General features: G+C 37.1%; 2 protein-coding genes across 2 annotated transcripts; both read right to left on the bottom strand.

The window, feature by feature from the left end:
• Positions 1–934: 934 nt before the first annotated feature.
• LOC132141913 (nicotinamide N-methyltransferase-like) lies at positions 935–2,658 on the bottom strand. Its single transcript, XM_059551565.1, has 3 exons — positions 2,371–2,658; positions 2,081–2,288; positions 935–1,544 (listed from the first exon to the last, which is right to left on the bottom strand). The coding sequence occupies exons 1-3, from the start codon at positions 2,528–2,530 to the stop codon at positions 1,118–1,120; spliced, it is 795 nt and encodes a 264-aa protein (XP_059407548.1). The 5' UTR covers positions 2,531–2,658; the 3' UTR covers positions 935–1,117.
• A 4,560-nt stretch (positions 2,659–7,218) lies between these two features.
• On the bottom strand, positions 7,219–8,941 carry LOC132141912 (nicotinamide N-methyltransferase-like). The gene is made up of 3 exons (XM_059551564.1): positions 8,653–8,941; positions 8,363–8,570; positions 7,219–7,828 (listed from the first exon to the last, which is right to left on the bottom strand). The coding sequence occupies exons 1-3, from the start codon at positions 8,810–8,812 to the stop codon at positions 7,402–7,404; spliced, it is 795 nt and encodes a 264-aa protein (XP_059407547.1). The 5' UTR covers positions 8,813–8,941; the 3' UTR covers positions 7,219–7,401.
• Between the last annotated feature and the right edge of the window lie 6,915 nt (positions 8,942–15,856).

Raw genomic sequence — 15,856 nt, 5'->3', positions numbered from 1 at the left:
AATATATTTTTTGAGTCACCCCATTCATCTACAGCACACACCTTACCTCACTCTCACTTATATCACAAAAAAAAAATGAAGCCATGGATTCAATTCAAGATATAGTGAAATTAAATAGTTCAGAGTGGAATGTTTGAATCTGTACTGAAAAATTGATAAAGGAGCTCTTTTACATGCACAAAACTTCAGCAGGTTTCTCTTTTTACTGTATGAACTACCACCTTATATACAGTATCTGCGATATCAAACCATCAGAGTGTAAATATGTTTTATATAGCATTTTATATTCAGTGACTTTTGAATGATTTCACCAGTCTCCTTAAAGGGATAGTTCACTCAAAAATGAAAATGACATTATTCACTCACCCTCATGTTGTTCTAAACCCATATGAAAAGACAAAATGTGAGATTTTGAACAAGGTCTTGGCCACCGGTTTAAATATTATTTAAACCGAATAACGACTCGAAAAGGATTAAAGTTTTCCAAAGCCATACTGTATGAGGAACAGACAGATATTGAAGCATACTTAAAATGTTGACTTGTGTTCGTGAGAGATGTAATGATTTAAGTTGGATCTTTTTAGTGGGGAAAAAACTTTTGAGGGTCTCAAAACTAAATTAAATTGAACAGCAATTGTTAAATCTATAAGGTATAATGAGGAAAAGCAGCAATCTATCATTTGGAAGACGGTCTCATGACATGAAGTCTTACTGTACTAACTTGGTCTTGGTTTATTTCGTTTTATGGTATATTATTTAAATGGTTCATAGAGAGGAATGTTTGGATGAATTATCTAATAATTCTGAAATGAAACTCTCTTTTGTATGTGTGTAAAGAACATAAATCATGAAATCAATTTCATAGTAATGTTTTTATTTAAAATTGTAATACTTTAATAGTGCATTTAAAAAAAACTAAATAACTTTGTTTATTATGCATTTTTTTTAAAAGCCTTACATTACAAAACACATTAAAAGCTTTAAGATTCATGCATTCCAAATTCATCTAAAATGCCAAAACTTCTGCGGTGGATTGATTAATAAGCAGAAAAATCATAGGCTATGAAAAGAGATTTATTTTGATTTTGCTTTGTTGTATAAATTCCTTTTTGATCTGTCACTCAGAGGGTTTTCTCGCTACAAGATGAAAAACTGCCTCAAAGTCAGACACAGTGTTGTCCTTTCTGTTTTCTGCAGGCAGTAAATTAAACTCGAGGATTGAGAGGCCTAAACCACGGAGCACTTCCTCAATATTATCCTGACTCAGTCTAAGACAAGAAAAGCGCTGATCATCTACCTTGTAGAAGCTTTCGCCCAGAACACCAATCATTACCAAAAGTCCACCAGGACGCAAAAGTTTGGTCAGCCCATGTAAAGCATGACAGTATGTTTGAATGTCTTTACATGCTGCTTCCAGACACAGGGATGTAGTGACACAATCAGCTGGTTCCAGTGTGTGTGGAGAGAATGGATTCTCCAACCGGACATCACATTTTAAAACTTTCTTGACTCGTTGCTTCAGTGTAGCCTCCAAATCAGACGGGCTACAGTTCAAAGATGAATTAAAAGATAAATAATTAAGAAAAAAATACAAAGAAGTGTTTTAAGAACTTGCTGTTAAAAATGTAGGCTCTGTCATATTTATAATTGGTGTTTCTTCAACTTAACAGTTTTAGCAGTTCAGTTAGTCTTAGCAAGGCAAAAGAACATGCATTTTAATTCAAAGTTCAAAATGGGATTTCCGCCTCCCTTGTGCTATTAAGCAATTAAACTTAACTTTTCTAAAGTTAACAAGGTCAACATAGTATGATCTATAATGATTATCATAATAAATCTAATGAAACATGCAGAGAAAGAGGTCCAATTTGTGAGATGTAATTGTAAGGAAAACTGTAAACTCAGAATTCTGAGGAAAAAAAGTTACATTTACAAGATGTAAACTCAGAAATCTTAGGGGAAACATGAGATAATAAGCAATTATCCTTTTAAAATGTATTATTATTATTATAGCCTAGTTAAACACACACACACACACACACACACACACACACAATAAACAATAGAAATAAAATGACCTTACCTTTTGCCCTCCAGTTCACAAACGTGCTGCAATATAGGTTTCCAATCTAAACTGCCTTCTAGATTATTCAGCCATTTTTCAATTTCTCTACGATTGTCATTTGCGAAATCAGAGAGCACGATCTCTTCATAATGGTCGCAGGCGCTGATGACGGAGTGGATCGAGGGTCCACTGCCCACATCGATCAGCAGCTTGCCTTTATGTTCTCCTTTAAAAACAAACATTTGTTTCAAAATTATTTAGTTACAATAGAACATCTAGCTGTTCTAATGATTGATAGGATTACTTACCCGCTGAGAAAACTCGACTAAGGCATTTCAAAACGAAAGTTAGGAAATCCTTCTCGTCAGAGTGACCGCGAGGGCAGGAATAAAAATTCTTCACATACGCTCGCGAGTCAAAATGCCCCTCATAGAACTCTCCCTCAGTGAAGGTCGTCAATTCACTCATAACGTCAACACGTATTGTTTGTATATCACTTCAAATAAGCGAGGACTGCTGTAGATAATGTAAGAGCAAACAACACTGTCCTTACTGTAACAACGAAGGCGGAGTGGTGTCCCGACTTGCGCAACATAACAAAGTTCTCTTTAACCCTCTGGCCCTCTTCGGTCATTTTTGAAAAAAATTTATATTTTGAAATTTAAAAAAATCGTAGCTTCATCAGAATGAGATGACACTTGATGACTTTTGTCACATTAGCAATATGAACACACAAAAAATCATTGACATGATTTCGATAAAGAGTCCAAAAAAAAAAAAAACACACTTACCTTCTTCGCGGTCAAAAATGACCGACATAGGAAATGAATTGGAAATACTGAAAATTTGAAAACTCAGTGAATCTTTGGATGGTAGGCTACAAACTACAAATCAGCCACTGGTCAGGAAGAAATTGTGCAGCAATCAAGGGGTGACTCTCCAGAATATCAGGAGTGCAAAATAGACACTAATCAATACATGGAAGAAATACAAAAGGGGCTCTCTCTCTCTCACACACACACACACACACACACACACTCACACACACATAGAAATGAACCGGTAAGACTGCAACATTAACATTTATTGAAGTACATTGAATAAAATATTAATTAATTACAAAATGTTTGTATAGTGTTTTGATTTATCACTTTTCATTCCTTATTTTGTTAGATTTAATTATCAAATACTGAGTAACAAAAATGCTTTCTATGTGTTCCCTTTATAACAAGATTTTAATGTTTGACTGTAATCATAATGTAAAACCTGATACTTATCTAACCAAAAATATCTAAACCTTGACAAAAAGTAATCTTTTAGAATGTCTAGATATAGAAATGCAAAACCTAAAAGAATGAAGAGATGAGGTCTAAAAAACTATGGGAATCCAAAAGCCTCTGTATATCTATATAGGGTGCTAATACACAACATTACACAAGTTTTTATTTTTTAATGCCTCCAGATTTCCCAATTCTCACATAAAAAATGGATTTTAAATGCTTTCACTCTATTTTAATGTGAAATATTGCATTTATTAAAAAATAGTAAATAAATAAAGAGATAAAAATATATATATTAATTCTAATGGAGAAAATAGCTCATTAAAATTGTATAAATATTGTGAAAGTGACATTCAGCCAAGTATGGTGACCCATACTCAGAATTTGTGCTCTGCATTTAACCCATCCGAAGTGCGCACACACAGAGCAGTGAACACACACACACACTGTGAACACACACCCGGAGCAGTGGGCAGCCACAGCCATTTTTTATGCTGCGGCGCCCGGGGAGCAGTTGGGGGTTCGATGAATGGCTCAAGGGCACCTAAGTCATGGTATTGAAGGTGGAGAGAGAACCGTACATACACTCCCCCCACCCACAATTCCTGCCGGCCCGGGACTCGAACTCACAACCTTTCGATTGGGAGTCCGACTCTCTAACCATTAGGCCACGACTTCCACATTAGGCCACGACTTCCACTATTAGGCCACAACTTCCACTATTAGGCCACGACTTCCACATATTGCATAGTATCATAAAATTCCTTAAAAATCATAAACAATAATCAAAAAATATTATTGAACAAAAATATATTACATTGGTTTACATTAAAGGAAAAAAAAAGTTAAATTTCAAGGCTTCGGTCACTTTTGACCGCGAAGAAGGTAAGTGTGACTCCTAAACGAAAAGGGCCATAGGGTTAACATTATGATACAGGGGCGCAGATAGGATTTTTTAACTGGGGGGGACCAAGCTGTCCAGCAGTCAAATTTTTTCAGTCCAAAAAAATCACCAGCACATTCATAGACGACAGTACAATTGCATCTAAAAAAAATTAATATCATAGAAAAGTTCTTTATTTTTTGTAACTTAATTAAAAAAAGCAAACTTTCTTATATTCTAGATTCATTGCACACAAACTGGAATATTTTAATATATCTGATGGTTACGACTTACAGCTTAAGAAAATAAAAAATTCAGTATCTCAAAAATTGGAATATTCTTTTTTGAGCTTGATTCACTTGATTCATTTTTGAGTTTAAATAAAGGGTACCTCCTGGGCTAGTTTAGAACATGCAACCACAATTATGGGAAAGACTACTGACTTGACAGTTGTCCAGAAGACGATCATCTACAACCTCCACAAGGAGGGTAAGCCACAGAAGGTCATTGCTGAAAGGGCTGGCTGTTCACAGAGTGCTGTATCAAAGTATATTCATAGAAAGTTGACTGAAAGGAAAAAGTGTGATAGGAAACGGTGCACAAGCAACAGGGATGACCACAGCCTTGGGAAAATTATCAGAAAAAGCCGATTCAAGAACTTGGGAGAGTGTCACAAGGAGTGGAATGAAGCATCGCCACACTCGGACCAGACATCTTCAGGAAAAGTCACATTCCTAGAACCAAACCACTCCTGAACCAGAGAATAATGTCAGAAGCATTTCACCTGGGTATAAGGAGAAAAAGAACTGGACTGTTGCTCAGTGGTCCACAGTCCTCTTTTCAGATGAAAGTAAATTTAGCATTTCATTTGGAAAACAAGGTCTGTAGTCTGGAGGAAGACTGGAGAGGCACAGAATTCAAAGTCCAGTGTGAGGTTTCTGAAGTCAGAGATGATTTGGGTGCTGTGATGTCTGCTGGTGTTGCTCCATTGTGTTTTATCAAGTCCAAAGTCAATGCAGCCATCTACCAGGAGATTTTGGAAGCACTTCCATCTGCTGAAAAGCTTTATGGAGATGCTGATTTCCTCTTCAAGCAGGATGTTAGCACCTGCCCACAGTGAAAAAAAAACACTTCCAAGTGGTTTGATGACCATGATACTACTGTCCTTGATTGGCCAGCCAACTCACCTGAACTGAACCTCACAGAGAACCTATGGGGTATTGTGAAGAGGAAGAGAAGTAACATCTGACAAACAATCATAGGAGCTGAAGGGCGCTAACAAAGAAACCTGGGCTTCAGTAACACTTCAGCAGTGCCACAGGCTGATCGCCTTCGTGCCACGCCACACTGAAGCCCCAACCAAGTATTGAGTGCATAATTAAACCTACTTTGGATTTTTATTTTTCTTTAAAAAAAAATCTTCTTTTAATTTTTCTAAACTGTAAGTCACCATCAGAATTAAAACAAAAAACTCTTGAAATATTTCAGTTTGTGGTCAATGAATCTAGAATATAAGAAAGTTTGCTTTTTTTAATTAAATTACAAAAAATAAAGAACTTTTCGACTACATTCAAATTTTTTAAGATGCACCTGTATATTATCACTATGGTTACTGCTACAGGCATAATTGAGGCAGGTACCAGCTCCTCGTAGGACCCCGGGTCAGGAGTCATAGCACATATACACACAGAGAACATAAACATCAGTGGCAGCACCATCGTCGTTTGTTTGACAGAACAGCATGTAGTGAGAAGGTGGATACAAAGTAATGGTTATTATTAGATTAGATTATTATTGTGCTCCAGCCTGCGTCTCGTCTGCCCTGACCCGATTCTTTAGCTCCAAAACAAACACACCCATACCCCAACAGGACCTGCTATGGTAGCCATGAGAGCTAAACGCGCTGCAAATGACAAAAACACCTGCAAGTTATGAAAACATCTTCATCAGTTTGACAACACATGCTGCAAATAATCACAATACAAACAAATAAATAAATGTGCTGCAAAAACACTGACCACATCGGAAGTATTTAAGGGAACCGTAAAGTGACAAATATGGCTGAGACATAATTTATCAATGTTTGCTCTGAAAAGAATCATAACAAATTAAAAATTAACAAATAAACCATGGATTTACTACTCTAACCATAGTTTAACCATGGTATTTGTACAACTATGGTTATACAAATGGTAATCAATACTAAAAAAAAAACCTTGTTTAAATTTTCTTTTTGGGGGTAATTTTGTTTGTGTTGAGTATTTGCAGAACGTTTCTGTACAGTATTTGTTTGTGTTGTATTTTGTTGTGTTGCGAGTATTTGCACCACCTGTGCTAATAAACTGATTTTTGAAGATGTTAAGATGTTTTTTTTGATTTGCTGGTGCTTTTTCTATTTGAATGTGTTTTGTGAAGTTGAGCTCTCTAGGCCACCGTGCCTCAGCCTCACCCCTATTTTGAAATCTTCACCCCACACGTACATACGCACCCATGGCAACGATGATCGCGGAAACAAGCGAAGACGATACACAAGCCAACATGGATAAGTTGTGTGAAACAACGCAATATCAACGTTACTCACCTATCAAAAAGAAACCTCGGCGTCCAATTCGAGCCCTTCCCAATCCTTGAGTTTCTCTGGAAAGCTGCTCCGATATTTACGCGGGTCCTACCTCTTGCCTGATTATAAACTCTCTTTTTTATCCGCCATCTCTCTCAATCTGTAATCGATCTGCTAATATGCTAATTTTGAATTAAAGCGTCAGCTAAATGACTAAATGAAAATGTAATGTAATATGCATCCTGGGCACTCAAATTGAGCGCTCTCTTCTCGCTATCAGGACAAGACACGCCCCCTTACCTCTGATTGTCTACAAGTGTGTTTTGGGACTCGGTCAGACACAGCGGTCAAAAGCGTGTTTCAAAAATTGTTTAGTACACGTTTAAGGAGCGGCGGGCCGCTCCTTAAAAAAAACTAAATAACTTTGTTTATTATGCATTTTTTTTAAAAGCCTTACATTACAAAACACATTAAAAGCTTTAAGATTCATGCATTCCAAATTCATCTAAAATGCCAAAACTTCTGCGGTGGATTGATTAATAAGCAGAAAAATCATAGGCTATGAAAAGAGATTTATTTTGATTTTGCTTTGTTGTATAAATTCCTTTTTGATCTGTCACTCAGAGGGTTTTCTCGCTACAAGATGAAAAACTGCCTCAAAGTCAGACACAGTGTTGTCCTTTCTGTTTTCTGCAGGCAGTAAATTAAACTCGAGGATTGAGAGGCCTAAACCACGGAGCACTTCCTCAATATTATCCTGACTCAGTCTAAGACAAGAAAAGCGCTGATCATCTACCTTGTAGAAGCTTTCGCCCAGAACACCAATCATTACCAAAAGTCCACCAGGACGCAAAAGTTTGGTCAGCCCATGTAAAGCATGACAGTATGTTTGAATGTCTTTACATGCTGCTTCCAGACACAGGGATGTAGTGACACAATCAGCTGGTTCCAGTGTGTGTGGAGAGAATGGATTCTCCAACCGGACATCACATTTTAAAACTTTCTTGACTCGTTGCTTCAGTGTAGCCTCCAAATCAGACGGGCTACAGTTCAAAGATGAATTAAAAGATAAATAATTAAGAAAAAAATACAAAGAAGTGTTTTAAGAACTTGCTGTTAAAAATGTAGGCTCTGTCATATTTATAATTGGTGTTTCTTCAACTTAACAGTTTTAGCAGTTCAGTTAGTCTTAGCAAGGCAAAAGAACATGCATTTTAATTCAAAGTTCAAAATGGGATTTCCGCCTCCCTTGTGCTATTAAGCAATTAAACTTAACTTTTCTAAAGTTAACAAGGTCAACATAGTATGATCTATAATGATTATCATAATAAATCTAATGAAACATGCAGAGAAAGAGGTCCAATTTGTGAGATGTAATTGTAAGGAAAACTGTAAACTCAGAATTCTGAGGAAAAAAAGTTACATTTACAAGATGTAAACTCAGAAATCTTAGGGGAAACATGAGATAATAAGCAATTATCCTTTTAAAATGTATTATTATTATTATAGCCTAGTTAAACACACACACACACACACACACACACACACAATAAACAATAGAAATAAAATGACCTTACCTTTTGCCCTCCAGTTCACAAACGTGCTGCAATATAGGTTTCCAATCTAAACTGCCTTCTAGATTATTCAGCCATTTTTCAATTTCTCTACGATTGTCATTTGCGAAATCAGAGAGCACGATCTCTTCATAATGGTCGCAGGCGCTGATGACGGAGTGGATCGAGGGTCCACTGCCCACATCGATCAGCAGCTTGCCTTTATGTTCTCCTTTAAAAACAAACATTTGTTTCAAAATTATTTAGTTACAATAGAACATCTAGCTGTTCTAATGATTGATAGGATTACTTACCCGCTGAGAAAACTCGACTAAGGCATTTCAAAACGAAAGTTAGGAAATCCTTCTCGTCAGAGTGACCGCGAGGGCAGGAATAAAAATTCTTCACATACGCTCGCGAGTCAAAATGCCCCTCATAGAACTCTCCCTCAGTGAAGGTCGTCAATTCACTCATAACGTCAACACGTATTGTTTGTATATCACTTCAAATAAGCGAGGACTGCTGTAGATAATGTAAGAGCAAACAACACTGTCCTTACTGTAACAACGAAGGCGGAGTGGTGTCCCGACTTGCGCAACATAACAAAGTTCTCTTTAACCCTCTGGCCCTCTTCGGTCATTTTTGAAAAAAATTTATATTTTGAAATTTAAAAAAATCGTAGCTTCATCAGAATGAGATGACACTTGATGACTTTTGTCACATTAGCAATATGAACACACAAAAAATCATTGACATGATTTCGATAAAGAGTCCAAAAAAAAAAAAAACACACTTACCTTCTTCGCGGTCAAAAATGACCGACATAGGAAATGAATTGGAAATACTGAAAATTTGAAAACTCAGTGAATCTTTGGATGGTAGGCTACAAACTACAAATCAGCCACTGGTCAGGAAGAAATTGTGCAGCAATCAAGGGGTGACTCTCCAGAATATCAGGAGTGCAAAATAGACACTAATCAATACATGGAAGAAATACAAAAGGGGCTCTCTCTCTCTCACACACACACACACACACACACACACTCACACACACATAGAAATGAACCGGTAAGACTGCAACATTAACATTTATTGAAGTACATTGAATAAAATATTAATTAATTACAAAATGTTTGTATAGTGTTTTGATTTATCACTTTTCATTCCTTATTTTGTTAGATTTAATTATCAAATACTGAGTAACAAAAATGCTTTCTATGTGTTCCCTTTATAACAAGATTTTAATGTTTGACTGTAATCATAATGTAAAACCTGATACTTATCTAACCAAAAATATCTAAACCTTGACAAAAAGTAATCTTTTAGAATGTCTAGATATAGAAATGCAAAACCTAAAAGAATGAAGAGATGAGGTCTAAAAAACTATGGGAATCCAAAAGCCTCTGTATATCTATATAGGGTGCTAATACACAACATTACACAAGTTTTTATTTTTTAATGCCTCCAGATTTCCCAATTCTCACATAAAAAATGGATTTTAAATGCTTTCACTCTATTTTAATGTGAAATATTGCATTTATTAAAAAATAGTAAATAAATAAAGAGATAAAAATATATATATTAATTCTAATGGAGAAAATAGCTCATTAAAATTGTATAAATATTGTGAAAGTGACATTCAGCCAAGTATGGTGACCCATACTCAGAATTTGTGCTCTGCATTTAACCCATCCGAAGTGCGCACACACAGAGCAGTGAACACACACACACACTGTGAACACACACCCGGAGCAGTGGGCAGCCACAGCCATTTTTTATGCTGCGGCGCCCGGGGAGCAGTTGGGGGTTCGATGAATGGCTCAAGGGCACCTAAGTCATGGTATTGAAGGTGGAGAGAGAACCGTACATACACTCCCCCCACCCACAATTCCTGCCGGCCCGGGACTCGAACTCACAACCTTTCGATTGGGAGTCCGACTCTCTAACCATTAGGCCACGACTTCCACATTAGGCCACGACTTCCACTATTAGGCCACAACTTCCACTATTAGGCCACGACTTCCACATATTGCATAGTATCATAAAATTCCTTAAAAATCATAAACAATAATCAAAAAATATTATTGAACAAAAATATATTACATTGGTTTACATTAAAGGAAAAAAAAAGTTAAATTTCAAGGCTTCGGTCACTTTTGACCGCGAAGAAGGTAAGTGTGACTCCTAAACGAAAAGGGCCATAGGGTTAACATTATGATACAGGGGCGCAGATAGGATTTTTTAACTGGGGGGGACCAAGCTGTCCAGCAGTCAAATTTTTTCAGTCCAAAAAAATCACCAGCACATTCATAGACGACAGTACAATTGCATCTAAAAAAAATTAATATCATAGAAAAGTTCTTTATTTTTTGTAACTTAATTAAAAAAAGCAAACTTTCTTATATTCTAGATTCATTGCACACAAACTGGAATATTTTAATATATCTGATGGTTACGACTTACAGCTTAAGAAAATAAAAAATTCAGTATCTCAAAAATTGGAATATTCTTTTTTGAGCTTGATTCACTTGATTCATTTTTGAGTTTAAATAAAGGGTACCTCCTGGGCTAGTTTAGAACATGCAACCACAATTATGGGAAAGACTACTGACTTGACAGTTGTCCAGAAGACGATCATCTACAACCTCCACAAGGAGGGTAAGCCACAGAAGGTCATTGCTGAAAGGGCTGGCTGTTCACAGAGTGCTGTATCAAAGTATATTCATAGAAAGTTGACTGAAAGGAAAAAGTGTGATAGGAAACGGTGCACAAGCAACAGGGATGACCACAGCCTTGGGAAAATTATCAGAAAAAGCCGATTCAAGAACTTGGGAGAGTGTCACAAGGAGTGGAATGAAGCATCGCCACACTCGGACCAGACATCTTCAGGAAAAGTCACATTCCTAGAACCAAACCACTCCTGAACCAGAGAATAATGTCAGAAGCATTTCACCTGGGTATAAGGAGAAAAAGAACTGGACTGTTGCTCAGTGGTCCACAGTCCTCTTTTCAGATGAAAGTAAATTTAGCATTTCATTTGGAAAACAAGGTCTGTAGTCTGGAGGAAGACTGGAGAGGCACAGAATTCAAAGTCCAGTGTGAGGTTTCTGAAGTCAGAGATGATTTGGGTGCTGTGATGTCTGCTGGTGTTGCTCCATTGTGTTTTATCAAGTCCAAAGTCAATGCAGCCATCTACCAGGAGATTTTGGAAGCACTTCCATCTGCTGAAAAGCTTTATGGAGATGCTGATTTCCTCTTCAAGCAGGATGTTAGCACCTGCCCACAGTGAAAAAAAAACACTTCCAAGTGGTTTGATGACCATGATACTACTGTCCTTGATTGGCCAGCCAACTCACCTGAACTGAACCTCACAGAGAACCTATGGGGTATTGTGAAGAGGAAGAGAAGTAACATCTGACAAACAATCATAGGAGCTGAAGGGCGCTAACAAAGAAACCTGGGCTTCAGTAACACTTCAGCAGTGCCACAGGCTGATCGCCTTCGTGCCACGCCACACTGAAGCCCCAACCAAGTATTGAGTGCATAATTAAACCTACTTTGGATTTTTATTTTTCTTTAAAAAAAAATCTTCTTTTAATTTTTCTAAACTGTAAGTCACCATCAGAATTAAAACAAAAAACTCTTGAAATATTTCAGTTTGTGGTCAATGAATCTAGAATATAAGAAAGTTTGCTTTTTTTAATTAAATTACAAAAAATAAAGAACTTTTCGACTACATTCAAATTTTTTAAGATGCACCTGTATATTATCACTATGGTTACTGCTACAGGCATAATTGAGGCAGGTACCAGCTCCTCGTAGGACCCCGGGTCAGGAGTCATAGCACATATACACACAGAGAACATAAACATCAGTGGCAGCACCATCGTCGTTTGTTTGACAGAACAGCATGTAGTGAGAAGGTGGATACAAAGTAATGGTTATTATTAGATTAGATTATTATTGTGCTCCAGCCTGCGTCTCGTCTGCCCTGACCCGATTCTTTAGCTCCAAAACAAACACACCCATACCCCAACAGGACCTGCTATGGTAGCCATGAGAGCTAAACGCGCTGCAAATGACAAAAACACCTGCAAGTTATGAAAACATCTTCATCAGTTTGACAACACATGCTGCAAATAATCACAATACAAACAAATAAATAAATGTGCTGCAAAAACACTGACCACATCGGAAGTATTTAAGGGAACCGTAAAGTGACAAATATGGCTGAGACATAATTTATCAATGTTTGCTCTGAAAAGAATCATAACAAATTAAAAATTAACAAATAAACCATGGATTTACTACTCTAACCATAGTTTAACCATGGTATTTGTACAACTATGGTTATACAAATGGTAATCAATACTAAAAAAAAAACCTTGTTTAAATTTTCTTTTTGGGGGTAATTTTGTTTGTGTTGAGTATTTGCAGAACGTTTCTGTACAGTATTTGTTTGTGTTGTATTTTGTTGTGTTGCGAGTATTTGCACCACCTGTGCTAATAAACTGATTTTTGAAGATGTTAAGATGTTTTTTTTGATTTGCTGGTGCTTTTTCTATTTGAATGTGTTTTGTGAAGTTGAGCTCTCTAGGCCACCGTGCCTCAGCCTCACCCCTATTTTGAAATCTTCACCCCACACGTACATACGCACCCATGGCAACGATGATCGCGGAAACAAGCGAAGACGATACACAAGCCAACATGGATAAGTTGTGTGAAACAACGCAATATCAACGTTACTCACCTATCAAAAAGAAACCTCGGCGTCCAATTCGAGCCCTTCCCAATCCTTGAGTTTCTCTGGAAAGCTGCTCCGATATTTACGCGGGTCCTACCTCTTGCCTGATTATAAACTCTCTTTTTTATCCGCCATCTCTCTCAATCTGTAATCGATCTGCTAATATGCTAATTTTGAATTAAAGCGTCAGCTAAATGACTAAATGAAAATGTAATGTAATATGCATCCTGGGCACTCAAATTGAGCGCTCTCTTCTCGCTATCAGGACAAGACACGCCCCCTTACCTCTGATTGTCTACAAGTGTGTTTTGGGACTCGGTCAGACACAGCGGTCAAAAGCGTGTTTCAAAAATTGTTTAGTACACGTTTAAGGAGCGGCGGGCCGGGTCGCTTCTACTTAGACTAATGTACATAGCCTAAACTCAGAGTAATCCTCTGTTTACCAATAGAGCCTTTCATTGAGACAGTAAGGGGGACGGATCTGGTTACTGTGAATCTGGGGGGGTCATGTCCCCCCCGTCCCTAGTGCCATCTGCGCGCCTGGTATGATACCACGTGGACAGGATGATAGCCATAGACATAAATACCAAGGCGCCTCATTGGCCGCTTTGAGCCATTATTGCTGCTATACGTCAACGCGTCCTCCATATTTGTGAGGGCAAGACTGCCTTAAAAATACATGGAAGTAAATGGGGGAGCCGCGGTGTTTTCTGGATTTTTATCACGATAACGTTCACATTTATCAACCGATTTCAGAGGTTTGTGATCTACGTGCAGTTAAAAATAACTATGCCTCCAGTTATTTAGTTAGGTTTGGAAGTATTATTAAATTTTCGTAAGAAATTGTGAACGCTCACACTTATCTCAATTGTTGATTTCGTGGATTTTTTTCGGTTTACAATTCTAATGTTATTGTAGTGTAACTGTGACATATAAATGTAATATAAGTTGAATGTACATTAAATTAAGTTTTTTCAATGCTTCAAGTCTTCAAGTCCCAACATTTGAGCTTTTCTTGTGCTTCAGAGCACACAGCTCATTCCCTTTGAAATACTGGAAGAAAATCGAAATAATATATCTTTAAACACTAATAATTTACCATCATTTAGAAAATTGAATACAACCAGCCAATACAAATCAAAAAGTGACACAGGTAGTCTGCTTTTTATTTTGATAGCACTCTATAGCCTACAGATAAACTCCACAACAACAAATAATAAATGCAACTGATACGCCTTTATGGATCCAGTAAAACTTACAGTTACAGTGGTAAAATATTATGCACTGATACAGTGCACAGTAAAAATATAATAAGTGATATAATGGATTTATAATAGCACAATAATACCATAATAAATAAATAAATAACAATGGATAAATAATAGCAAGAAGAATATGTAATATCAGGGGAATAATACAGAATAGACAATAATGAAGGATAAATTAATAGTAAATTATAAAGTTAAATAAATAATCATGAAATGTTTAAAAAAATTGTGGAATTCCAAATTGTGTTTAATTAATAAGCTATAATACACATACACACACATCATATATATATATATATATTACATTTAAATTAAATTAAATTTATGCATTTAGCAGACGCTTTAGCGACTTACAGTGCATTCAGGCTATCAATTTTTACCTATCGTGTGTTCCCGGGGAATTGAACCATGCTCTCACAATGCTCTACCAATTGAGCTACAGGGACACGGTATATTATATATTATATTATTATTATATATATATTATATCTTTATTAAGATCAAGAACCAAGCAACGTCATCAATTTGACATTTCAAACAATATTAAACAAACCGGATATGTAACTAGGAAGTGAACATAATCATTTATATTCTAATAGAAATACATTTATTTATTATATATATATAAATAAATATGTTTGTATAAATTCACCCGTAATCATTTACACACTGTGTCCAAGTAAGCCGCGAATCGATTAGTTAATACGTTTTATAAAGCAATCAATATACGATTTATATTAGCAATATCACAAGCATAGACTGTATAAAAATATGGACGTAGTGTCCGTGACGTCACCCGTAGACTACTGAACAGAGTTTTTGAAGCCTAAAGTGTGTAGAGCGGGCCGTCGCCATCTTGGCAGCGCGTCACCGCGCGACTCTCCCGGACAATCAAAAATGGGCAAAAAGGCGGGAGCTAGTTGCTGTTGCCACGCCCACCTAGCGCGACGGCAGTGTCAGCAGCGGCAATCTCCCTGTCACTCAAGTGGCCACGCCCGTAATTATGCAGAACTTTAAGTCTTAATATAATTTAAACGGATGAGTTATAAAAAAATTCACACCCCTCACAGTTGTCATGAAGGGCAAAATGAGCTATTTAGACCAAAATCATTTTTTGAACCAGGCTGTAAACATGTTTTTTCCTGCTGTAAAGTTGGGCATTTTAACATGGGGAGTCTATGGGACTGACTCCCTTTTGCAGCCAGCCTCAAGCGGCCAGTCGATGAATTGCAGTTTTAGTCACTTCCTTATTGGCCTCACGAGAGAGAGCGGGAGGTTGGCGCTCGATCACAAGAGGCCGCAGGTAAGCACAGCGTGCCGATTTACAGCCATGTCTACGGGTGTGATATTGCGTTTATACAACACCTGGACAGTATGAGTGCGTAAAAACAACAACGACGGAGTGACTTGAACTAGAACTTCTGTGACAGATTTAAATCTCAGGTCGACAGTTTAACAGCTGAGCTCAAGCCTCCTTCACTAATTCGAAAATGCCACTTTAGAACT

The sequence above is a fragment of the Carassius carassius genome, chromosome 6 (assembly GCF_963082965.1).
Source record: "Carassius carassius chromosome 6, fCarCar2.1, whole genome shotgun sequence".
In the NCBI taxonomy this organism is placed as follows: Eukaryota; Metazoa; Chordata; class Actinopteri; order Cypriniformes; family Cyprinidae; genus Carassius; species Carassius carassius.
This window is presented reverse-complemented; position numbering and strand designations above follow the sequence as displayed.